This window comes from Rissa tridactyla, chromosome 9 (genome assembly GCF_028500815.1).
Source record: "Rissa tridactyla isolate bRisTri1 chromosome 9, bRisTri1.patW.cur.20221130, whole genome shotgun sequence".
In the NCBI taxonomy this organism is placed as follows: domain Eukaryota; kingdom Metazoa; phylum Chordata; class Aves; order Charadriiformes; family Laridae; genus Rissa; species Rissa tridactyla.
The window spans coordinates 16,744,280-16,768,708 of record NC_071474.1 but is presented as its reverse complement, the minus strand read 5'-3'; the positions used below and the strand labels follow the sequence as shown (position 1 = coordinate 16,768,708).

At 41.1% G+C, this 24,429-nt stretch overlaps 1 protein-coding gene across 1 annotated transcript in view; it reads left to right on the top strand.

Moving 5' to 3' along the window:
* The first annotated feature begins 4,527 nt into the window (after positions 1–4,527).
* The window catches only part of MYO1E (myosin IE), an 88,627-nt gene continuing 68,725 nt past the window's right edge, over positions 4,528–24,429 (top strand). Inside the window, exon 1 of the mRNA XM_054214569.1 lies at positions 4,528–4,763. Within this exon, the coding sequence (XP_054070544.1) occupies positions 4,761–4,763 (3 nt within the window). The 5' untranslated portion in view covers positions 4,528–4,760. The remainder of the gene's footprint in view (positions 4,764–24,429) is intronic.

Below are 24,429 nucleotides of genomic sequence, written 5' to 3'. Positions count from 1 at the left end.
GTCCTCGTGGACTTCTTCCAGATTTATACCAGCCTTGCAAATAACAACATTATTCATACATTTTGGTTTGCAGTTGGAGAAAAATTCAACTCCATGAATTCTGAGTATCTCCTACGTCTGAGGCTTCACTTAGTCAGATCCAGAGTAAAAAAAGCCACATGCTATTTTTGCTCAAAAAAAACCCCAACCCCAAAGCAGTGGGTGAAAAAGGGTTGTTGACGTTGTTACTGTAGTTTTTACTGTAATGATATTTTGATGCAAAAGTTGAACATGTTAATAAGCATGTTTCCTGAACAGGTACGCTTCTCTAATTTAAGGCCAACAAAAGAGAGGAAAGAAGGAAGATACTGTATTAGGTACAGAGAAAGGCAGTGAAAGAAAACTAAAATGATTATACTGTTTTCCAACATGGAAATCTGTCCTAATCATTGACGTGGTTTCATCACATTTTAAGTCATAAACTTCTGTCTTTGTTTTGTACGTGCCATTTTGTTTCTCCCTATGTTTCACACGAAGAAATTGCCGAATCCGTTTCTTGTTTTCTGGAAGTAGAATTCCACATTTGCCGAGTGTAACTGAAGGCAGAATGTAACCATCTGCATTTTAGCAGAAAACATTAAGATTATAAAGTGTCTGTTTATTCTTTGAAAGCAGATACAACAGAAATTGCATTGAATTTTTAAAGTTTCCTTAATTTTATAGCATTTGTTTTTCTATGACACAAATCCTTTGTCTTTCTAAGAAATGCCAGCTTACACAAATCCTTTGTCTTTCTAAGAAATGCCAGCTTGTGTGGTTTCCTAACTAAATGTATCATGTCTTGTTAGGGGTATTAAGCCTTATTTTAGTAGCTTTCAGGCATTAATTAAATTATTAATTAAATTATTCTGGTCAACAGAAGACAAATATGTGGCTTATAAAACTTATTCTAAATATATTTTGTAAGCATGAGAAAAGCAGTAATGCCTTTTTTTTCCCTTTGCTGGCAGTTTTAACCAATTAGAAAGCAGTCAGAGCAGTGCTTATTTCATTCAAATTTCTAATCTTTTCCAGATTCATGGACTTCTCGTAAGAGTTAATTCTTTCTGAAGCCACAATAATGTTTTTGGAATGGAGGGCAAGGGAAAGCTGTATTCTGTGGCGTTTCCAAAGGTAAGGGCCATGTTCTTTTTTCAGATGGTTTAGTCTTTACACATTTCAGCCCCAGACCAGCGCTGGGTCGGTGCTGGCACACAGTGCCACCCGGGCAGTGGGTACCTGGAAACACACGCACGCGTTACCAGCCACAACGTCTCTCTTGTGGCACTGCCCGGCGGGGGGTGGCTCCAAATCGGGGGATGGCAGAGAGGCTGCAGTCACTGCTGTCCACCCTGAGCCTGTCCCCCGCTCTGAAATGAGCCCTGGATGCTAAGGCAATAAACCTCCTTGGGCACTGAAGCGAAGCGTGTCCTTGGATGTTTTCCTGAAGCTTAGCACTGGTGATCAATGTCGGGAGGACCAAGCGCGGCAACTGCTCGCAGCCAGAAAATATCCTCAAATTAATTCTTGATGTCAGCACTTCTGTGCATGAGCCGGTACGTGTTACTAACCAAACACAACCCTGTCAGACAATACACGCACTGAAAAAAATGATGGAAGTTCTCGACGCAGGGGATTTTTCTTAAAGCTTTTCAAGGTAGATCTTTTGAAGGTGACCTGTCCATATGAATTTTATGACAGATGTGTCACCACCTCTAAGTTTTGTGTGTCGTTTGAAAGTACAGAGATTCCTTTTTACTCTGCTGGAGCTCTTCAGGATGAAAATGTGGGTTCTGCCTTTCCCAGAGATGACTATTACACATTATTGGCTGGAGGAGCCCAGGCATGCCGACCGTTCAGGCACACCACCACTGATGTTCGAAGGGAAGTGCCCTCCCCTGCTTCTGAGCATGGATGTTGAATAAGTGTCATTCACTGAATATAGTCAGCTTGGGAATTAGATGTTTATCGTTAAAATAAGCAGAATTAAATGACTATGTTTAAAAGCATGAAAAGAGTTCATTGTGAATTAGACTGTGCTTGGTACACACAGTGCTGAGCAAAGGTTCGTGCAGATGCAGAGCACTGATGCCTTCAGCCCTAAATTTTTTGTGGAAAGTCTTCTAGTCCAGCTGGAGTAGGTGGACCCTGTAGCACATGTAAAATGCTGTGAACTCAGGACTAGTTTCTCAGTTAGCTAGCTATCCAGCGTGAATGCACTTTATTACTCTTCTTCCGCAACCTCGTTTCTCTACTTTTTTCATAATTTGTTATAAAGATATAAACACACATACATACAAATACATATGTCTTAAGAAAATGAACCTGGACATTAAAAAATACATACATCCAAAGCAAACAGAAAAACCTACAAAACCTGTATAGATTCTTTCTTTTGTCGGCCCTGTATACGCTCTCTGGATTCTTACAAGGTTTTTTTTTCACCGCTTTTTATCACAGTCTCATAAATTTATGTAACATTTGCATGTTCAAATGAAATACTAGGCAAACTATTTTTGTCCTATTTCCACAAAACTACCATTACTCACCTTCTGCTGGGAACCGAAGTGTGAAACTCGTCTCCTGTGGAAGTTCTGCTCACTTTTAGCACTATCAGATATATTTTTTGCTTTAATAGCTATTGCAGCTCGTATTTACCACCCAGATACTTTCTCAATGAAAGTACTTCCTACCCCTCGTATGGATGTCAGTTGACATCCCAGCAGCCCACTGTGGAGATCCCAAGCTTCGCATGATCAGTGATGATACAGCGTAAACCCAGCTGAGATGAGGAAGTGTTTTGATATTCTTCAAACCCAGGGATGACACGTGCCCAAGGGGCCATTGTGTTTCATCCAAACCACCAAAGTTTGTGCAACCTAAGAGGGGGTCAGGTGAATAGTCAGAGTTTTGTCCCATTTCTGTCTTGACTGCATCAGGGTGGTTTGAATTTGTAACACTTTATTGGCTGAGGTAAACTAAAAACCAGTAGTACCTAATGATGAGAAACAGGAACTGTATCTCTTGAGAGTGCTTTTCAAGGTAGTTTGGAAGGAGTGTTCACATATGACGCGGGGTCTGGCTGTTATTATGATTAGGTTGTTTCCATTTTAATTATATTCTAGCTTAGACGTGGTGGTTAGAAATCCATTAGAGTCAACGCAGGGCTTCAAGCGCCAGGAGCAGCGTTTGCTCGCTGGACGGCAGTCCTCAGCTGTGGGCGTGTTAATTATTTGGTGCCTCAGAAAAGAGAGTCCCATGAAGTTGTACTGACCATGTTCTGGTTAGAGCCATATGGGCAGCGTGGCACAGATGCCAGCTGCCAGGCCAGCGCTGCATTTGGATTTTTTGCATTTGTGGTTATTTTCAGTACCCATTTTCAGCATTTTGGAATCACAGAATTGTCTAGGTCAGAAGGGACCTTTCAGATCATCCAGTCCAACCATCAATCCAACACTGCCAAAACCACCACCAAACCATATCCCTCAGTACCACGTCTACCCATCTTTTCAATACCTCCAGGGATGGTGATTCCACCACTCCCCTGGGCAGCCTGTTCCAATGCTTGACAACCCTTTCAGTGAAGAAATTTTTCCTAATATCCATCCTAAACCTCCCCTGGTGCAACTTGAGGCCGTTCCCTCTTGTCCTGTTGCCTGTTACTTGAGAGATGAGACTGACCCCCACCACTACACCCTCCTTTCAGGGAGTTGTAGAGAGCGAGAAGGTCTCCCCTCAGCCTCCTCTTCTCCAGGATCAACACCCCCAGCTCCTTCAGCCGCTGCTTATGAGACTTGTGCTCCAGACCCCTCACCAGCTCCGTTGCCCTTCTCTGGACCCGCTGCAGCACCTCAATGTCTTTTTTGTGGTGAGGGGCCCAAAACTGGACACAGCGCTCGAGGTGGGGCCTCACCAGTGCCGAGTACAGGGGGACGATCACTGCCCTAGTCCTGCTGGCCACACTGTTCCTGATACCGGCCGAGAGGCTGTTGGCTTTCTTGGCCACCTGGGCACACTGCTGGCTCATATTCAGCCAGCTGTCGACCAACACCCCCAGGTCCTTTTCCACCGGGCAGCTCTCCAGCCACTCTGCCCCAAACCTGTGGTGTTCATAGGGTTGTTGTGACCCAAGTGCAGGACCCGGCACTTGGCCTTGTTGAACCTCACACCATTGGCCTCGGCCCGTCGATCCGGCCCGTTCGGTCCTCGCACTCCCGCCCAGCTCGGTGTCATGTGCGAACTGACCGAGGGTGCCCCCGGTCCTCTGGCGCCGGTGGTTGATAAGGACATCAGAGAGGCCCGGCACGCTCGGTGTCCCCTCGGGATCCAGGCGCGTCGTCTTTGCCGCTGTCGCCGGGGCCGAAGCGCCTCGGTGCGGCGGGGGCGGGGCGGGGCTCGGGGCGGTGCCGGCCCCGCTCCGCTCTCGCGCGTCACGGGTGGCGGGTGCCCGTTCCGCCGGCGGGGCGCGCGCGCGGGGATTCCCCCCGGGGGATGACGGTGCCGGTGGCGCGCGCGGTCATTGGCTGCGCGGGCGGCCGAGTTTCGCCATTTATGGACACATCGCCCGCGCGGCCGGGCGCGGGGCAGCCGCTGCCGCGAGCCCCAGCCCTCGCAGAGCCGCCCCGCCCTGGCGGCTGGCTGCGCGCGCGGGGAGGGCGGGCCCGCACCCTCCCTCCTCCCCCTTCCCTGGGCGGCGGGCGCCGGCCTGTCTGAGGAGAGCGGCGGAGCGCCGGGGAGCCGCGATGGTAGGCGCGGGGCCGGGGGGGGTCCTGCCGGCCGTGTTTGCTCGCTCCTCGCCGGGAAGGGGCCGTGGCGACGGGGCGGTTGTGTTACCGGAGCCGGTGTGTGTGTGGGGAGGTGTGGAGCAGGCCCGGTGGGCTCCGCCGGTGGGGCACGGCGGCTTCGCTCCTCAGCCGCGTCTCGGGGCCGCCCGTCCTCTCGCCGGCCGGCGTCTAAGGAGGTCTGGCCTGTTGGTGTCCTCCAGCGGGAAAAATCCTGTGGGAAGGGGAGGCGGCGGCGTTGGGCAAGAGGTGCGGGATCTCCGCCGCAGAGGGGCTTCTCCGGGGGTTTCTGTGTGGAGACCCCCGGCTGGTGGTCCCTGGCACCGAGTCCGAGCGTCGGTGTTGGGCGCGGGTGGCCCGGTGGCGGGCGGCGGGGGACAGCCGAGCCGTGTGCGGCCAGCGCAGCTCCCGAGCCCGGGTCCCGGGGCGCTGCGGCCGCCGGGTGCGTGTGACGCCCGGGGGGACGGGGGATGTGGTGTCGGTGCTGGGTTGGGGAAAAAACTGAGGTTCAGCAGTTGAACCTGGTCTGTCTTTAGTGATTGGCTCCTGACGATTGATTATAGCTTTCATCCTGGAGTAACCCAAATAATGGTTATGACTACCTGTTACACAAGAACTTAAGAGTAAGTAGGGAAAAATCTTATGTGGTAATAAACTAGGCTAAAATTCATAACCTTTAAACGAAGTTATTTATTAAAAACTGTCCTGAAGTGAAGTGCTGCAGAGTTAAGATACTTGGAAAACTTCTGCATTATTCCTACTAAAGCTTAACTAAGGTGAAGTTTTAAAGACTGACCAACCTGGTCCTTGTGTATTCAGAGCTTTACTGACTTATGTGGGTTGTTAGGTTGGGCCCTTTGCTCCCAATATCTTTTAAAGGATGCCTTTCCCATTACCAGTGCCTGTGCTTTGACTTTCTGAGGCAAGTGCACTTGTGCCTGCTTATGCCTATGTTGAGTACAAGCCTTTACTTTATTTAAAGTATTGCAGAGGTTAGGAACCTGAAATTTCGGTCACACTCAGGGATAGTGATACCACCAGCTGATCCAGTCCTGTTGTTGGTAAGGAGCTTTGAGTAAGATGTGTACCTGTGTTCTCTATGAGTTGATTGTTTAGCCAGGTGGCTCAAATTAACTCTTTAACCATAACCTTTGCACCTTAGTGTTTGCTAGTTCACAGACACCTGTGGCAGTTACGGACTTCTGCTAGAGATTACGTATTGTTGCCTACGCTGCTGACATGTTAAATGGGATTGTAAGTCCTTGGTGCAGGTCCTTCAGAGATGCCTACCTGTTAACAGTAATACTTTGAGATCAGTGAGTCTGTTAGTTGATCTGCTGTGGGCTCCATTAATTCCTTTTTAATGAAAGGTTTTAGTCAAAATATAGTTCTTCTAAAGACACATAACTAATTGTTAACATAGTTGATGAGTTTTGCTTTATCAAACTAAGACAACTAGCTTCTTTCACACAATATCCTTTTCAGGGAACTGTTCAGGCAGTTATTCTTCAGCTTTTAATTTGATACTGAAGTAGTCTTGAATTAATCTTTTCACTGTGAGATCTCAAACTAATGTGAAGTGTGTTTTTAAGATTGTCCATAAGTAATGATTACAAGCAAACCAGAAAGGCTTGTTTTTAAAAGCACTGCTCTTCTTGAAGACTTATGCCCAAACAGTTGTTTGATAATCATTAGAATGTAGTCTTTTGTAACTTAAAAAGCTGGCAGAAGGATTGCCTGTCAGGACTTAAAATGATTGCCTACGAACATGAATCATGCTAGTAATATCCTGAATCTTTATATTCATTCTGTGTGCTGTATTAAAAAATTCACATTATTTCCCTTATTTTTGTCTTGGCAATTTTGATTTCTTTGGAGGAGGAGAAAAGCCTGAATGTCATAGGACTGCTTTCTGTTCTTTAAAGTCTTTTCTGACATATCGTTTCTGTAGACCTTAGAGTGAACTTTTTCTGTTCTGGCAGGGTCCACGGTGCTGAGTTACCACTGACATGAGCGGTGGTAGTTTCATGCTTCTCAGGCAGTCGGATACAGCAGAGCGTGTAAAGGTGATGCTGGTGTAAATGTGCTGCCTTCTCTAGCCTCAGTGCTGTGGTGCGTTGCACTGCTCAGGTCTGCTGGCAAGATTGTGCAGCTTGGTGCAACTTAGCAATATGCTTGTACTTTTTTGCTGGTTTATTTTTAATCCAGATCAATATCTGTATCCAGTTAACAGTGTGGTTTCAGGAGATCTGCAAATGTGGAATGGGTGAGCTATTTTGTGGCTGTATGCGGCAGTACAAGGTGGGAATGAGCAACAGTGGGGCAAAGCTGCACTAAAGCTGATAGGTTTAAGGAACATATGGCAGCTGTTGAAATTTTTCTCTTGAAATGCATCCATTTTGTTAACTTTGTGTTTTGATATTTTAAATTCAAAATAAACTAGAACCTCTAACAGCTTAGCTGCAACTTGTAAATCTTCACAAATGTGTATTATGTAAGTGTAAAGTAGTCCCACTCCAGTGAAGGACTGGATCCTTAATGTTCAGGAAAGCTCTCAGCAGCACTAAGCTGAAACTTGCTTGAAATGAAATGTAAGGTCAGGTGAACTTTATGCAACTTTTGCTTTTATACTGTGAGTTTGGACCTTCATCAGGTAGTGATGCATTACAGGATCTTATCTGGAGATGGATGGAGAATCTGTGTTAGGTTACAAAATTAGTCTTGTCATGTTAATATGACAATCTGATCTTGAACTTTTCATTTAAAGTAGCTCTGTAGTCTTCAGGGAAAGATTGTTCCCCTGAGTACTATCAGATGGCTTTGACTCTCTTATGGATAAAACATTGAACACTAATCAGCAAACTTAATACTGTTTCTAAGACATAAACTGCTACCATATTTATTAAAAAAAAAAAGCCCTAAACACAAACCAAAAGAAACACACCAGCATCAACCCATCAGTAATCAGTTTATCCTGCTTTTGCATAATCTCTGTTCTAGATTACTTCTGCTGAAGTTTCGTACCACTTAGTTGGTGAGACTGAGAAGGGAAGGCTCCAAGAGGAAGCAGGTTCAGTAGTATCTGAAGTAACTCACAAATTGTCGAGGAAGTTGGGCTTGTCTAATTCACTTATGTTAAAGGCAACACACAAGCTTTTTTTTTTCCTTAACCAGCTTTTCAATGCTAAGCATTTTTCTGTAGCACTGCAGTCAGTATGTGTATTTTATCTGGGCATATTTGGTGTCTTCCTGTTTCCACCTCTTCCACAAAGACGGAAGGAGAACCAGTTGATTCTTAAAAAGGAACCTTTTTATAGCAGTTCAACATAGCTTGACATCAGTAGAGGTCAGATACTTGTAGCCCAGTCCAGTGAGGTGCTGGGGATGTCTTGATTACATATAGTGCCTACGAAAGTCTGCAGAAATGAAAATGACTCAATTAGCCTGAAAAGACTTGCTAGCCTTTAGGATTTGGTCCTCAGATAGCTTATGTGTGATATGAGTTGGGACCTTATACTGTCTTAAAGTCTTTTTTCCTGCAGGAAAGTCACAAACAAGACACTGATGCTTCTGCATTTGAAGGGTGCTTTTCTGTCTGGTGCTGCAGACAGTAGCATAAGCTCAAACCTTGCTCTCTGCCAAATGTGGAATAGTAGAGAGGGTAACAGCATGTGCTTTGCATTATGTCTAGAGGTGCATTAATGGAAAAATCTTCCAGCTATATGGTGTTTCTGTCTGGCAGATACATAAAATATAATAAAACACAGTAGCATGTTCCATAGCAAATCTAGTCATTCATACTTGGTGTGTTTTGTTTAGGTTTACATTGTGTGCATGCTTGTCTCTGTTCCTTTCAAGTTTAGACCTCTAGAATGGTTTATGGATATATTATGTATGTTAGCACACTTTTTCAGAAAATACTGATGTATGCAGAATGTTACCCAAATGCAGCTGAAAATATGATTGTGTATATATGTACATCTTAAGCATTTTTCTCATAGTTTCTTTTGCCTTCCAGGATTGCTTTTTTCCCTTCTCCATACATAACTAGCTTGTAGTGAAGGAAATGGGGTGACAATGCTATTAGTAGTTTAAGTAAACTATTTGCAGCCACTTCTTAACTTGAAGGGATAACTTGCCCCAGTCTTACTGCCTCATCTTAAAGCATTCCTGCATATGTGGCATAGGGGAAGTTAAAACAAGCCTTTGTGACAGCTAGCCAGTGAAGTGTTGTCAAGCTTTTACTGAGTTCTCAGCAAAATCTTAGTAATATTCTCATCTGAACATGAAAAGTATATTTCCTTGCTTGAAACACTAAGAAGTTATGCATCTCTCTTGAGAAGTCTTCTCACCTCCATTTGTAATAGTTTTAAATATTTTTCCTTCATAAATACCAGTTTAATCTATTCCCAGTTTTAAGAGTTAGTGTAAAAGTGACATCTATCTAAATGGCCATGTACTGCTCTATCCAAGTTATATCAAAGAATAAATGTTTTTGTACTTTTCCAATTCCTTATGCTGAAATTAGGAATAGAAATGCCTGCATGTTTAGATTTGCCTTTTAATACAGTATGTGTGTATTGCTAACGCATAGACAGAGAACACATAAATAGACATCCTCACAGCTACAAAAGCATCCTATATATCAATAAAACCTAGTTAGTTTTAGTTGCTGCATCTGATGAGGAAAGGAACAAAAAGGTAGGAGGCAATCTTTCCTCCGAAGCTCCTAGCTCTTGCACTTACTTTGCCAGGGACCCTGGGTAGCCCTCGGAGTGAGCTAACTGGAGCTGCAGGGAGAGTTCTGACAAGGACTAACCTGTGATCTGGCTCACTGTATTGGCCTGCAAGTTGTCAGGTTTTTGCTTACCCTTTGCTTCTGGTTGCTGCCACAGTGCATGGCTTATGACTGACAAATTGATCTGCTTCCCTTTTCAGTTTTCTAAAACGTTATTGTAATGCAGTACTTCAGTTTGCTTTTTTTAGGAAGCTGGATTCTGGATCTAGGAGGTGTGTGGGCACTGGAAAGCACAAGAGTGATGTTAGAAAGGGATTTTGTACCTAATTAAAACAGGTTTTGTTCTAGGAGTTAACAGTGCAAGACTAGGAGTAAAATCAAAGTAGTAGTTCTTAGAACTGGGAAGAGTGTGTGTGTGTGTATGTGTTTGTTTTAAAAAAAAAAAATAAATAAAAATAAGGATTTGGAAAATAGTTCAGTCCTTCCGCAAACACAGAAATCACCAGGCACAGGCTTTGGCAAGAAAGGGTTGGCTTGCACTATTGTTAACTTTCTGAATGAAGCCACTTTGTACTATCTAAAATCTCACCTTGAATATGAGCAGCAAAGGTTTACATCAGTATAGAAGACTAAACCTTTTGGGAAAAATAATATAAAGGCTCTCTTACCCATTTTTCTCATCTGTTAGAGATCATTAATTTCCTTGCTATCCTACTGTCTGCCAAGGAGCTTTTTCTGGTCACTAGCAAATGACCAGCATTCCTATTACTCCTGTGGAAGTGTCTTTTTGTACTGCGTGTGTATGGATAAGTACTACAGGTGTATGGTCTGCTTACTAATTTTTGAAACCGCTGTAGCCAAAGGACTCTGTTAGCTGTTGTATGTTTTTTGGCTCTTCTTATTTCTACTACATGGGTGTAAAAGCATTTAAAATACCAGAGAAACATGGCAGGAAGTAAACAAGAATTTTCTCCCTATCTTAAGATCAGAACCGAGAGCTGTCTCTTACTCTGACAAGTTGTTTAGACCTTTGCCTCACCTGATGGTTATGACACTTGTGCAATCATCGCCTGCTGTTGCACTCCTGGGGGAGCTTGGGTGTGAGGTCTTATCCAGACCTACCTGGGCTCAATCAGTCTTTCCCTTAGCCTGTTCCCTTCTGCCACATTCCTGAGATGCCGATCACTGTCCTGCCCAGGAAGTACGGCTATCGCTCATCTCCTGACTCATGCTCACCTTCCAGCTTTCCTGTCCTCCGCTTACTGATTTCCTCCCCTTCTCCTACCCTCACTTCTTCAAAAATGTGAATACCCCTTGGGGAGACCAGGTGTGCAGTCACGTCCTGGCAGTGCATCAATCCCTTTTCTCTGCTTGACTGTCATTACTGTGGTAGGAAGAAGTTTCTTAAAGCATTTCCACATGCTGAACCTTACAGGTGTGTTCTGCCTATTTTATTAAATGTGCTTCATACAAATGTGTAAATGGCTTCGGAGTTTGACTGCTTTGTTTACAACAGCAAGCACATCTAAGCTCAAGATTACTTAATGTAAATAGCCTAGGAAGGGGGTGTGTGGTCAAGGATCTTTTTCGAAAGACATAGTGGCATTTAATTGGCATTAAAACCATTGGTGGATTGGATTCATAAACTGTAAAGTGTATTTCTAAAAAACACTTCTGTTTAAGTGTTTTTAAACTGAAAAGACTTTTTTTTAAACAAAGCCAATGGGAAAGTTGACAAGGAAAGCAGTATTGGTAATTGCAGCATGAGTCAGTTATCATCATAAGTAATGCTTATTGGGAAGCATACTTCAGAGGAGCTTTTAAGTATGAAGAATTATCTACTGACATAAATTCAACAACTAGATGTGAACTTTAAAGCCAGATGTTATCAGATCTTCAGCATGCTTCAAGATCAACACCATTCTGTAAGCGTAAAAAGGACTCTCCTGTCATCTGGGTGATTCTTCAGCTGCCAGAAGCGTCTCCGGTGAAAGCCACTTCTGCCTCACAGGGGAACAATGCGAAAGGCAACAGCTTTATATTCTTGGTGTGGGATGATGATAGATCTCTTTCTTTAGCCTGCTTTGTCAAAAAAAGGAACATAAATGGTTTATGCAAAAGCATGTGTTTCAAGAAGCTATTTTGATGCCCTGTTCAGCAATCTGAAGTCTAAATGAGAGGGTTTTGTTGGTGTCCTTCAAACCGGGCTAGCCGTCTTGCAGTGACTAGCTACACTTGTCCCTGTACAGGAAGCATGAGGGTTTTTTCCTTGCCAGCTCAGAACCACTCGCTGAATCACCTTCATCAGCTGAGCCTGAGTCTGTAACCAGTTCTCGGTCAGTCTTGTCTAATTTAAGTGTTGAAGTCATATTCAAGTCTGAACAATGCAGCCTGATATCCTTTATAAAACATGTCCTACGTTCTTAACGCTCAGGATTTTAAATCTTTCATGCTGGTGTCTTATGAAGTAATATGCTGCCAGATGTTTGATCCTGCACCTAGGACAGTCTTCTGTTTTCAATCTGACATTCCACAACATTTGTGAGGTTTTAAATTCTAGGTGGTTTACCAGTGTATGCTGTTATCTTTTGCAGTGATTTATGTCTTTTCCTGTGCTTTGAGTTGTATATTGCTAATAGCAGAAATGCAGAAAGATGAAACTTGGGACCTCTTGTCAGTAATATATTTGCAGTGCCAAGCAGTAGTCAAGAATTTGTCTCATCTTGTTTTGGTTTTTTTCCTGCCTTGAAGGATACAAGTCTGCACAAATGGCTAAGTTGCTTCCAAATTTGCTTTTGCAGTAACTCTTAACCCTATGTTATTCCCAACTTTGTAAAGAAGGATGCTGATACAAAGTGTATTTGAATTTCTTTTAACAAATGCTGCCAACACATTTGAAGTCCATTGGGTTGTGACCCCTGTACACTTTGAAAGCTCATTTGGTATGAAAATATTACTGGTCTGGGAGGTTAGTAGGAAGATTTCAAGGACAAAAGTTTACCTAGGTATATGTACAGCATTAGCATTCTCTTAGCTGTTGGGCTTTGAGCTATTGTGGTGGTGGTTCTGGCATGAACTGGACACCTTTTAGATCACTCAGGTTTTGGACTTATTGCAGATGTTTTAGTATATGAGCTGGAAAATATTTCATTTGCTAAGTGAAAAAAGCAGTGTTCTTGAGGCCATATTGAAGGAGTACTTTCATTAAACCTAATCTTAGAGGCCACTTCATGGTACTCAAAAACAAGTGCATACTTTTGAGTATTTGCCTTTTCTTTCAGTATTTGAGAAGAGTTTGATTTGTCTGTTTATCAATAATGAAAGAATTCGTTTTCCTGTACTGCATCCCCAACTGTACTCAGTACATACCTAAAGAAAGGGAAATGTGCAAAAGTGTTTTTAACAGTAATTGAAAACAGTCATACTTACAGTACATATATACTTAATTTAAGTGCGGCATTTCGGATTTGGTGAGGTTCATTCCAGAAAGGATATAAAGCTACGAAGTCACTCATCGTTGCTTTCTGAGCACAGAGGTACTAGGTGTCTACATAGTCTGAATTAATAAATGATTCTATAAATATCTTCTGGTAAAGCCAATGAAACATGGATTTTGCATAAATACTTCTGCTGTCTTGGTATTGGCACTTATAATTTGCTGTCTAAATATAGGTCAAGAAATCTGGTGTTTTTGAGGAAACTAGTGATAGGATGCCATCATATAGAGAAAAACTACTTAGTCACAGGAATCCATCATTTTATTAGATTCTTGTATCATTTAGTTCTATAATTTTTGTTGATTCTTGATAGTACCGTTTTTATGGAAGCAAGTTAGACTGATACAGTATTCCTGCTTGGAAATTTCTGATACTTTCCTACCATAATTTGAATTAAGAATTTGGATACTGTGGAAATGGATGTATTACAAAGCATTATTTTTTATGTATAGCTTCTATACCATATAATATCCTGCTGACACTGTTCTTCTGTAAACTTGTTTAGTTCCTGAATTCTGAATTGCTTTAATCCACGAAAAAAAAATATTTGACTTTGCTGATTAAAATACAGTAGTTCCACTAAGAACAGAATTAGTTCAGCTACACTTTTTTTTTCTCTCCACTTAAAAAACTGTGCCTTATGCACGGTCGTGTTTCCAGGACTTGATGCTGTATTGTTGGTAGTCTTCAAAGCCTTTTTCAGTGCTTCCCCTCAACTTTAAATATATGCTGGGAACTACTATATTGGTCAATAATTGCTAGATTCAGGAAACCGAAGGTTCCTACAAAAACATCCTGGTCTTTGCAGTGGGAAAAGTCAAAATACCCTCAAAAACTGAAATTGTCTAAATTGTCCTACTCTGAGAAGTTATCCTGGCTGTTCTTTGTGTAACCTGCAAGACTTGAATAGACTGGAGTAAGGTGACTTTCTGGAATTGATTGGCCCTGGTGGAAGGGGGATTGTAGGCCTATTGCTGCTGAGCAGCAGCTTAAACCTGCTGAGATATCTATGGCAAAAGAGCTGCAGCTGCATAAATCTATCCTGAATTGTATCCAAACTGTTATCTGTTTACTTGCTCTGCAGTGACTGTTGGCTTTGCAAAGCATCTCTTCCCGCTTCTTCCTCGGGTAGCCAAGAGTTCCTAATTACAGATGCTTAAAGCCCACATTTGCTTGTTGCGCTCGGAAGGGGTGGCATTAGCATGCAGTGCTTGTGTGAGGAGGAACATTTTTCTTCCAGCTAAGTGATGGGACTCGGTGGGCCCCTCAGGGTTTCATACTTGATGGCCAGTGTCACATTCCACTTACCAGCGATTGAAGGCAAAGTCCCTGCAGGAAGAGTGTTTCCGAGCCCTGTAAGGACCCAGGTCCCATTCTGTTGGTGATCCTGGTTTGTAGGAATAGACTATCAGCAAATAGACTTTGCTCTTAAAGTTGGAGTTGCAGTAACTTCTACATACTATGCTATGGTTGTTTTTTAAGATGTATTAGGCTTGACACAGGGGAAACAGTGAACTTGAATGTTGCTTGTAACAAATGGAGGTCCTGTTATGACATTGTTTACGTCTATAGAGGTATGCTTTGAGATTTGGCCTTTAATGAGCAAAAACTTGAGTTCCATTTAAAGCAGAGTTGTGTGGGGGAAAGGGAGAATGACTTCATTGTAGGAGGGGCCACTGCTTTTGCTATTTTGCTGTGTTTCACTTGCTTTTTTTGTCTCAGCGTTGGGTTGCAACCATAGAGTTCATTTTCAGATAGGAGGATAGGGGCAGGTCTTGAGCAGAACAAGACAGATTAGAAGTGTACCTAAGCAAGTGAAAGAGGACTCGACAATGCCTGAGTATCCAATATGGGGAACTCAAGATATATGTTGAGTACCTGTTTCTAGCAACGAAATCAGGTTTCTTAAGCAGCTTAGATATTTGTCTGTAACTGTCGCGCTTGTCTTACAGCACTATGTAATAATGTACATCTGCATGGCAATAAAGGACTAGATCCAAGGTACTGGAGAAAATAAAAAATTTGCCCAGTTTGATACTTGCTTTAGATAGCAATTAAATCGGCATATATGATGCTATGTGGTTAACAAAACTTACGTTTGATACAGCTGAAATGGGTTCTGTTGTAGTTTAAAAAAGAACACACAACAACAGAGATTAATCTGTTCTATCTAAAGCCTTCAAACACACAGAAAATCTATTCTCTACAGAACTTGCTACAGTCACCACTCACTTTGTCCTCAGTCTCGGGAATGTGTTTAACAAAGTGCATGGGCCTCTTATGAGGCTATAAAGTGGTTAAACTTCAGTGCACCATAGTAGAGAATGGGTTATTTAATGTAGATAGTACTACTGTTAACTGTCAGTTTTAATATTGAAAGGAATACTTAGTTTATCAGTTCCTAGTGCTGGTTACCCAGCTGACTTCTCCAGAAGTCTTAAAGCTGTTCCCATGAGTGCTACTTTTTAAAGCTTTTTCTAGTGGTAAATAGGAATTCTCATTCCAGGGCTCATAATGCCTGAAATACCAGCACACCCAGTCCATAGAGACCTGATCTCAATATGCTGATTAAGTTCATGACCAGCAGTGGTTTCTTCCTGTAGTTTACTTTGTGTTTTTATTCTTGGTTCATTCTAGGAACGCTTGAGAGGAAACTGAAAAACAGTGGCTACTTATTCCCATATTTGGTATTGTTCTAGGCAAAATGAACAGTCTTCCTCGTTAAAAGAGAGGGGTGGTACAGTGTTTCTGGATAATCTAACCTTCCTCAAGCCATGGGTTAATCTTGGCAGGGTCTGTTTTCTTTGTAGCTGTGTACAGTGCAGTTTTCTATGCAGAGTTATAGTGATGTTAAGCAGTTAGGTGGCACTAATGGGATGGATTAAGGTAAGCGGGCCTGCATCTTTACAATGCTAAAAGTTTGTCTTTACATAGTTACAAGTGCTTGTTCTACAGCAGAGCTTCCAGTGGTCTATACATCAGTAGTGGTGTGTCTTAAATTATAAAGAATTGGAATTAGTGGAGGTTACAAAGTACTTCTAGCAAAATGAACACTCAGCCTTTAGTTGGTGATAGTGGAAGAGGAAAGAATAATTAGAACATCAATATCAGTTGCATCTCCTAACTTGCTCCTTGGTGTGTTGTTTTTTTTTTTTTCCTTGAGACGTGTACTTGGGTGGGCTCATGTTGTATTGTGGACAGTACAGAGTATGGGAAATGTGGGGGGAACTCCAAGCCTAAACCTGGTTTCTTAAAACAGTCACTAATAAAGCCATATTGAGAAAGAAGTAAATACAGTGTACTTCAGAAAAGCATTGCAATCACTAAAAATGTACTCCCTACTTCCTGCTGAAATAGCTAGCTGCCTTACCTGCTCCCATGCAATTCACCAGTAAAAATACAAATAAGTTCTGTAAGAGCAGATTTTGATCTTTAGTTTAGGAGTCCTGAGCTTGACCTCTTCTTGTTTTTAAGTATTGCAGCCTGTACTTAAACTCAGACTAAATAAAGTTCAGCTGCATGTGTCAGACTGCCCAAAACTAAGCCATTATGGATACAGTCTTGACAGAACTAAAACCTTCCAATTCTGGATAAGAAAGGAATACCTAAAACACACCCAGAAGAGCAGAACACAATGCAGTATTCTAAATCCCTGTTTCAGTGACATAGAATAAGTTGAATAACTTTTTTTTTCCAGTCCTGAAAGTTTCTTTTGGGGAAAGGAATTTAAGGCTTGTTTATTCTGAAAACAGTCTTAACCGTGTGAAAGACACAAGTGCTGAAGCAAGTATATTTGGGCTGTATTGATGGTACAGCCTGCACCTTTAGTATATAAGGCAGATGCTTCTTAAACCTTTTGCCGTCACTAAGGATGTTCTGACGAATCTGTTCTGAAGGTGGTAGTTTGAATGTAAGAGAGAAGCATGTTGTTACCGCAATTAATGAATTAGTCATGAATAGCTATTTAGTGTGACACACCTCGAGAGTGTTCACCTACTGAAATCAGGTTTTCTTTTGTTTGGATAATTTCTTAATGGTACAGGCTGAGGCATTTTTGCACCTGAGGCCATTAGGTAACTTTTCACTTGGCTCTTTCACTACGTGGGTCTGTTCTCAGACCAGAATACGTTGAAAATTGAACAAGCAGTTAGCAGGCTTATCCTGCTGCTATATGGTAGGATTTTTCTTTGTGCTGAGTGTGGCTAGAGTCTAGCCTGGGACTGCAAGGGACAAAGCGAGCTGTCATTTGTACTGGATCTCTCATACTCAAGAACAATTTAATAGCTCATAACTTAGTGTGGGGGGGAGAGACTTCAATCAGGAATACCAATGGTAACTTTCTACTGTTCTAGAATGCACTTAAGACTCTGAGCAGTTCTTCCTAGTCTACGCTTCAAAATATGTAGCTGGAGAGTCAGTAATTGGGGTATAGACTACCTGTTGTGAAGTAGCTATGGTTGTGAATTTTACATCTGAAGCAGACGGTATTTTGTAAGAATATCCATTTTTTTATTTCAAAATTATTTTACTTGGGGACTACAATTAGATCTTAACATTAAAAGTCAAGGTTATTGTGATTTTTACCCAGCGCTTCGAAAGTATTTTGTCATTCTGCTCTCTACAGATGTAGAGTAGTAGGCTAACTAGAAAATACTAGTCTTGTTGCTGTTTGCTCATTGGGAGTGCAGGTGTACAAACAGGAAAAGAAAAAACAAAGGGGAAGTTAATATCATCTCATTGCCAAAACAAAAAAGGACCAATTCAGTAGCTAAAATTATGTTCAAGCTAGTAACAGGATACAGTGAACAATGAAGAATGTTTTTTACATTCTGTAGATAAATGTGTCCTTTTAGGGCTTGTTTTGCATTTATTCTTGACCAATTAAAACTCTCGAGATGGGTAGAAGTCCACCTCATTTAAATGAAACCACTTACTATTTTTGGCATGATATATCAATGAGATGCCTAGTCACTTATTTTTCATTCATGATATTTTTGAAGACTTGGGGATATACTCAAGAACTAAAATTGAGTAAAATTTTTTTGAGTCAGGGCAAGTCAGGACATCTAAGTATTAGAACTGGTAGGTGGGGGAGTACACTCTATTGTTCTATCCATTTGCTACTGTAATAAACATAATGTAATTAAACATACTGTTTTCCCCTTTATTCCTATTGCTATCTTACTGTCTCTAGTGTGACAGTGTGTGAGAACCTCACTGAAGTATCAAAGCTGTGCAGAGCCTCTGTGATTGCACTCTCAGTGGATGTGGTTTTGTTCTGGAGCTGTTTTAATAAGGAAGTACTGGGGAATATATCTAGGGGGCATATTCCTAACAGCTGTTGTCGTCTCTGTGTTGTGATCTGCTAGGAGCATCAATAACCTATAGTGTGTCAGAGGGGTTTTGGCAGACAATGTATCCACACCACATTGTGATTGGTCTGCAATAGACTGAGTGACAGATCCTACCTTCTCAAATAGGAAAGAGAATAAGGGCAATAAATCTTAAGAGGGAATGGTGGAATGGCCTCAGTTGGCGAGATGATGGGAGCCTAGCCTGATCCAGGCAGGTCTCCAGTGTCTGTGTGAAGTTCTGCTCCTTCAGTTCTACCTTAGTACTTTTTTCATCTGTTTATAAGCCTTCAATATTGCTGATGAAAGTGGTTCAGTCTAACACCTTCTCTGATTCTAACCTTGTGTAGGAAACCTGTGCTTGTCCTCATTCCCATTGATCAGCCATGTGACTTTGAAATACTTGGCTTGACTCTGGTTTTACCTCTTGGCTTCTGCACTTGTCTTCCGCAAGCTTTCCCTTCTACATCTGTAACTTTCTCCAAGCCTTTACAGAGGTCCTCTGTCTTCATCTGCAAATCCCAAAGGGCGTGCTCCAATTTGTTACAGACTTCCAGTGTGATTTTGGGGTTTGTCCATTAAATGCTATCTGTAATAGTATATAACGTGGTGTATAAGTTATGCTGTTACTAGTCCTAAACAGGCTTAACCTTGTCCAGACAACATTTCTTAAATGGTGTGTGTAAATATTGGAACATTTTTCTGGTCCCTTTTAAAGTGCAGATTTCTGTGGTAGTGGATGCTAAAGGGAAACTTGCAGTGAAACACATTGTATAAAGGCAGAGAAGTTCTATTTTGTACTTTGCGACAAGGTGATGGAGAAGAAAATAGATGTACAAATGTTATCTCTACTCATGAACCTAGTCATGAATAAGTCATGTTATTACTTAAATGCCTGTATATGAAACATGTGACTTTAACATAGATTAAAAATTAATTTTTATCTTTGTAGTACTCCTTACAGTTACTGCTACAGGCTGTTGGAGAATTTTAAAGAGTGCAATAAGATATATACATTATTCAATTTGTGCATTAGTACTAAATTGGTAAAACACCACTGAGGATAAATCTCCATAGGCATCTGTAGAATAGCTGGTGTTAGGTATTGCCTGTGTACCACAGGCCACAAGTGTGTGTTAAAAGATACAGAAAGCCTTTTGGTCATGCTAGCCTTTAAAATGTATGATTTAAAATGCAGAGTATTTTTTTGGAAGCTGCTGTTGACACTACCTAAAAGCAACACAACTGCTTCAGAACTGGAGTCCAGAGTAAACAAACCTCTTCTTGCAAAATGTTCCATGGCACCTTTAACCACTACAAATACCTGAAACCTCTTTGACACTTTATTTGAAAGGATCTGTTCCTTGTGATAGCCCATCTGCTGAACTAGGCCATTACTGACTCATCAATGACTAAATCACTTGTCTTGCTCTCTTTAGAAACTTGGGCTTTATCTGGTGCTCTCTCATGCAAACACTATGTAAATCAACCCTTGCTAAACATGGAGATTTGACAGGAGCAAACTCCACAGCAGGGTAGCTGTGGGCTGCCTCCTGTTCTTTCCTACTCTGATTCAGCGGAAACAAAGTGATTCTGGCAGTCAGACGTTGCATAAGGAGTATGCAGAATCACATCTGCATATCTGTAATGGTCTAATTCTTTAATCTACGCATTTTAAGAGGTGGTTTCATTAACCGGATGAGGCATGCTTAGCTGCACAACATAGGTTTTCACAAGGTTGTTCAGATTGACATTTTGTTGGGGGCAGGAGCGGGGGGAACCACACAGGCAGAGGGCTGGTATGGTGAAAGATCACATGCCTGATGTGTGATGTGTTTTTCCACTATTGCTTCACTAGATGATATATAGAACTGTGCATGTTAAAGGAACCTTGTAGAAAACAAGCTTTCCTCAGTTAGTGTACTTCAAGTAAACCAAAGCATGTGGTGGCATCAGTGGGGGTTTTGAGAGTGGGAGTGCGAATCCCAAACCTATATCACTTAATGACCAACTCTATAGCTTCAAATCCCGCCTGATTTGCTGAAATGGTTAAAGCGTTCTATGCCTTTATCCTCTTTTCCATCCTATGCTTTAAATCATACAACAGGATAGCATGCTGCCCTGGATGGGGTGAATGGCCCACCCCTTAGGAACAGTGGTGCTATACCCCACAGCATTAGAAATAGCAGGAGGTGACACGGCTGTGACCCGCGTGCTCTCGCTGAACTTCAGTCCTGCTCTGCAGCTACTTCTGAATGCTACAGTAATGGGAGGAGAAGGTACAGGTCAAAACCCAACACATTTTCACTAAATTAAATTGAAGTGAAATCAATAGACATCTGAAATGATAGAATGAGATTTTATGTTATTGCGTATAAAACTTAAAGATTTAATAGGAAATGGTGAAGTGGGTTATTCATCTTCATATTTAAAAACTTAACTAGATAAGGCATTCTAGTGCACGCATGATTTTCGATGAATGCTTCTGCATTTAAATGTGATACAGCCTACAGGAGAGGCATTTTGTATTGCTTATATTATAAACAATTTGCAAATTTTACTAAAGAACAGTTTCTACTCATGTATTCTTCTGTATTGTGGAAAACCTAAAGAACGAACCCTGAGGCTTTCCTTAATTAACATAGGTGATTCTAATAGCTTTTATTAACTGGATGTATTAACAATGGAGTTAGTCCGAAATACTAAAAAATTGTATTCTCAATAGTAAAATAGCAAAGACTTGCAGATTTGTTCAGTTGCTTGCAGCCTTTGTACCTCGCTTGTTTAAAAAAAAAATAGATCTCTTTATGTAATGAGTTACTCTGGTCATGTTGGATTTGGTCTTACTGGGCTTAGTTTTGTTGATATTCTTTTGTGTGTGTTTGTGAAAGGTTACCTTGGAGGACGTTTGAAGCTCCAATTCCATAAGCAATGAAACAAATGTCCTTCATTTCAGTGTGGCAGATTAGATGGAGTCTGTAATTTAAGGTTTCAGCAAGTCTCCCAAAGTCTGAAATGTGGAGACAGGGAGGAGAACTGAAGATGTGTGCATTATGTCCTCCTTTTTTTTTTTCTTAAAAAAAAAAAAAAGACGCTATCTATAAAAATGGATAGGCTACTTCAGAATTGTCTGTCCTTACAGTCCTGCAGGGACAAACATTCTCAATTGGCCTAGGTACTTCTCAAAAAAGCAAGGGGAGAATGGTTTTATTTTCAACAAAACCTAACTAGGCATAAATAAAACTCGCAGAATAGGTTGGCAAGTTATTACAAATACCTGCATATTTCATATTCTTTGTTCTTTTTTAATTATGTGTTCATAATTAGAATGATTTTGTATTTGAAAGCCTTAATGAGTTTCAGTATTTTAGGTGTTGAATAATTCATGCTAAACTTTGTTTACATGTTGTTTATGGCACCAAAGAACCTCAAGCAACAGATTAAAAAAAATTACCACATCCCTTTATTCACAATTATCTTCTGGTAAATAACACCATTTAGACACAACTATCTTGGCAAAATCTTAGCTGTGTTTACATAAAAACTGGTACTACGCCAAGACTCAGCATTGTGTTATAGGGGCTGCCCAAATCATTCCTGGATTATTTTTTTGGTTCCATAGGAAAATGTTTCAACACACTTTGTTTCCAGTTTGGCCTTTTCTTTTCTGTAAGGGTCCTTTTCTTTATTTTCAGGTTTGTGCGGATTCTATGTCCAAGATACAAGCAGCTTGACTACAAAATGAGCTGTGCTGAAGTGTTTTATTAGGTTTATTCATAGAGTCTAAAGTGATGTTTGTCTCTGTCCTTAAGAAACTTTCTGAGCATTGACTTCTTCAGACTGTGCTAGAATGATGGTTTGTGGTAGTATCAAGGAATAGCTTAGTTTTCTGTAAATAATTATTTAATCCAGTAACTGACATTGATCACAAGAATTGTCTGGGAATACACAGAGGAAAAAAATCTCATCTGAAATTACTTGGAAGAACTTGCTTGTAGGTTCATATCTAAATCTTTTTTCAAAGGAAGAAAACAGATTTTTATGAAAATACTCTCATAAATGTAGAAAGGTGTACTGCATCAGTTCCTTGGCATCTTCTCATGCGTATTCAAACATTGATGGTGAATACTACAAAATTTTATGGCATGGGCTGAAATTCTTGGTCATCTAAAAAGCTCGCATAATGATACTGTCACAATATTTTGTGTTTGTCAAAGTTAATGGCAGCCCTGTGCAGAGTAATTGGAAATAACACTAAGCTGATCTCTAGGGGGTACCTGTTCTCCCAATGTCTGTGTCCATCTGCACGCCTCACTCATGGTGATGGTGCGCAGTGGGGGTGTGTGTGGCAGAATACACTTACTGACCTGGTACAGCCTAAAGGTATAGCCACTGGTACTGCATTTGGGTCACACTTTTAGCACACCACTTTAAATTGTCTTTGTTTTCAGCAAGGTAGAGTCAAAGTCAGCATTTATAGCACGCCTGAAAGACCTTGAGCCACTCCTGTGGTCCTGATGGGGTCGTAAGGAATATGTTGCTTAGCAAGCTGCCATGTAAGCTTAAAGGAAAGCTGCTTGAGTGCAAGCTGGTTTTTGAGCCAGGACTTTATTTTAAAAGGATCACAAATGTTGGCTTTAATATGGAGTGTAGCGAAAAGGGTAGAGCTGTCTCTAAGGTCTTCAACAGTGTGATGAATTGCAGCAGCTAAAAGTTAAGGGATATTGATAATCTGAGCATCTGATTTGTGTCCTAGTTGTTCAGGGATGGAGGGAAAGAAACAATATTCACCTAACAGCTGTCTTTTCTGAATCATGAGTGCTATGCTTAGATGAAAAGTCATTCAACTGGTTTTAGTTTACATTTAAAATTATTTTTTTTAGTTTATATGGGCCTGACTTGGAGCTCAGAGTTTGAATAAACCCAGAGGTCAAAAGCAAGGTATGTCACAGGTGTTTATTGTGGTTTTGTGTTGAAGCCCTGCAAGCCGAAGTCTTCAGCTACAGTTTAATATCTGAGACTTAAGTTTTTCTCTTGATTTCCTTTTTTGATTTCTGCACAATCCCCCCAAATTTTGAAACCTTGTGGTTTAGCTTGTTTCACCTGTTCTGAATTTTCGTTATAAAGTTTAGTGTTTTGCTTAAAGATGGTAACAGCTAGCTAGCCTTTTATTTTGGAGATAAGATGCTAAACTGTTTTACTGCTAAGGAATATAAACAAGTAGCTGGATTAAACATATTTAAATTATCTAACAGAGAAGTTCTTTGAAGACTTAAATGAGACTTATAAGTTGATAGTGATACAGATGATAGTGATCAGGGGAACTTAATGTAGAATGTAAAATCATGCTGAATACAGATTTGCATCGATAAAATTGGCGGGGAGAGAAACACTTATTTGGATTGGGCTTCGGTTTTTGGATGCTTTGCATCTTTTCACTGTACTTGAGTGTTCAAATGAAAAAGATCTTTAGTTAAATGAGGTGTCTTCAACAGAGAAAATGTTAATAATTTTCTGACAGGAAGCCAAGGTCGGGCATAGAAATGGAAAATTAAAGGGGAAAGAAAATGCAGCATCACACTGCACCTCTTCAGAGATCCTTTTAAATAAAAATAGGGTAGCTCATCTGCAGTGGTATGCAGCTGTTTTTCTTCAAAGTTGATACTTAGCTTTTCACTTTGGTTTCTCTTTAACAGAAGTAGTTTGAAACCTATGCATATTTATGATGCTGATGGTGAATTACAAGGTGTAACAGGCATTTAAATTCGGTCTTTTGCATAATTCTGTGAAACCAGTGTTAAAGTTATGGGTTTTGTGAAATAGAAGCAGTTTAAGCCTACTGGAGTGTATTCAGAGCTTCTTTGGCTGACATCTCTGCTCAAAACATTATTATGCCAATATGACTTCTGTGAGACTGAATCTAAGATGTATCCTGATAGTTTCTTATAGCAAATATATGAAGAATGCTTAGTTTGCAAATGAACTCGCTTGTTCACACATCTGGTAAAAGTCTATAGTTACGAAGGTAGCTAAATGTCTAAATT